We start from the raw sequence: 2,220 nt of genomic DNA on the forward strand, positions 1-2,220 counted from the left end.
ATTCTGCATCATTCAATAATTTGCCCAGAGAATCTTTCAATAACAAAAGTCGAGGCTTGAATTTTTTCTTCAGTTCCCCAGCTTGAGAAATGCTGACTGTGTTCTTCCCTTTTGATTTTCTAGTTTCAAATCTGCATATTTTATTATAGTACCTGGTTTTATCTTCTCGGGCTGATCTTTGAAATTTTCTGTTCAGCTCTTGGACCTCTTCAATTCATCTGTTTGCTTTAGCTGTAGGATGAGTAGGGGGCTTGTTTTATTCTGGATGCAATAGGGAGTCACTGTAGGGTCTTTTGTCTGGTGTTCCAGTATGCAGCCATGCCTGTTGGTTTGCATATGGTCTGTGGCTACATTGGTGCTGTAGGGGAAGAACTGCATGGTTGCAGCAGAGAGCAACCAAACATATGCTTACAAAGCTGAAAACATTTACTGTCTGGTCCTGTACAGAAAGAGGTACCAACCCCTGCTTTATAAGGATCACTAAGTAGCTGTGGGGAAGAGGACTGGAATTGGACTAATCTGAGTTTGGGAGACTCGTGAGAAAGCTGTTGAGGTTGTCCAGGCAAAAGAGATGGGTAGGAAGTGGTCAGATTTGGAATGTTTGGGCTGATTGAGAGAGAAGGAGCAAAGAATCCTGGGATTTGGGCTTGAGCATCAGGGTAGATGGTGGTAACGTTTACTATGATGGAAAGTGTGTATGTGTGTGTCTGTCATTGTATTTGGGCCATGTTGAGTATGAGATGCAGTTGAACGAGGAGCAGTTGAATATAAAAGTCACCGAAGAGTCTGGAGCTAAAGGGATAAACTTGAAAGCCTCCTGCCATCAGATGGTACTTAAAACAATAGGGTTGAGTACAGCCTTCCTTGGAAGGAGTCCAGATCATGAAGAAGGCTCCTCTGAGCTGAGCTGAGACTCACACGCCAGGAACCAGGCCCTGCCCCCACAGAGTGGAGCTGCCCGAGATATCCCACTCAAGCCCCTCTCCATTCTGGCCCTACTTGTTCCTGCTTACTGGTTCCCTGAGCTTTTTTATTTTTATCCTCCCAGGCTTACCAGAACTGGGTGAAGAAGAATGGGGCTGAGCAGACCTTGCCCACTCTGGGGCTCACCAATAACCAGCTCTTCTTCCTGGGGTTTGCACAGGTGAGTTCAATGGAAAGAAATGTCAAACTTGGGCAGATTCTGCCATCTTGATATTGTGGAACCTCCGAGAGTCCAAAGGCAAGTGTTTCCTCAAATAGAGACCTTCTTGAGTCACTGGACTGCCCACAGGACACAGTTCCTGTAAAAGAAAGCCAGCCTCCAGGAAGGCTGCTAATGGAACAATTCCTGTACTAGGTAGATGATAGCCACTAAGGTCCCTTCCAAGGTTTTAGAAATTTCATAAACTCCAGATGCCCCAGGCTGTCCCTTGAGTTGGCATTTTGTTGACCCCTAGAGCTATCAGGCCATTAAACAGTTTGTTCTACCTGGAGGTGAGGCATCGTGACTCAAGCCAGTGGTTTCCAAATGTTTTTGCATAATCGACCCTAGCAACAGGCTTGGGTTTGGTTTTAAGTGGACAGAGATGCTACTCTGACCGAAGGGACAATTTGGAAAGAATTGCGTTAGAGGTTGCCGGGATTGAGGAGGAGGTCTCTTCTTCATCCACATAGCAGATCCTCCTGACTCCCTGAGACCTGAGAACCAGGAAGGGAGGGGGCTCTTTCTCCTGCTCTCATGGAGGGGCTAGGCTGACAGTTTGGGTGCCTCGCAGTGACCCCGACCTCTCCCTGTTGCTCTTCATGAAGGTCTGGTGCTCTGTCCGCACCCCTGAGAGTTCCCATGAAGGCCTCATCACAGACCCACACAGTCCTTCCCGCTTCCGGGTCATTGGCTCTGTCTCCAACTCCAAGGAGTTCTCAGAACATTTCCAGTGCCCACCTGGCTCACCTATGAACCCTCACCACAAATGTGAAGTCTGGTAAGGGGCGAAGTGCCAAGAACCAAGAAGGAGAAGGGGAAGAGCCAGAGGCTGAGCTGCAGGGAGGAATCAGGAAGTCAGTGCATCTGCCCGCAACATCATGGTCTGGGGCACCACCAGGCCCCTCGGCCACCTGGGGCATCCCTTCCCTGAACCAGAGGGTTTGCAGCCAGAACCAAGCCTGTAATATGGTCCTCAACTTTAACCCAAGATTTGATCCCCGTGGAAAACCCTGCCCCCAGGCACACACTTGCCT

At 48.8% G+C, this 2,220-nt stretch overlaps 1 protein-coding gene across 3 annotated transcripts in view; it reads left to right on the forward strand.

Moving 5' to 3' along the window:
- Positions 1–2,020, forward strand: part of ECE1 (endothelin converting enzyme 1) — a 76,448-nt gene extending 74,428 nt beyond the window's left edge. For 2 of the 3 annotated variants that reach the window (XM_006862344.1, XM_006862345.1), the window contains exons 18-19: positions 1,049–1,144; positions 1,792–2,020. In XM_006862344.1, coding sequence (XP_006862406.1) covers positions 1,049–1,144; positions 1,792–1,968 — 273 coding nt within the window. In that variant the 3' untranslated portion in view covers positions 1,969–2,020. The remainder of the gene's footprint in view (positions 1–1,048; positions 1,145–1,791) is intronic. The other variant, XM_006862346.1, reaches the window with a different exon arrangement.
- The last annotated feature ends 200 nt before the right edge of the window (positions 2,021–2,220 follow it).

The sequence above is a fragment of the Chrysochloris asiatica genome, unplaced genomic scaffold, assembly GCF_000296735.1.
Source record: "Chrysochloris asiatica unplaced genomic scaffold, ChrAsi1.0 scaffold00047, whole genome shotgun sequence".
Taxonomy (NCBI): Eukaryota; Metazoa; Chordata; class Mammalia; order Afrosoricida; family Chrysochloridae; genus Chrysochloris; species Chrysochloris asiatica.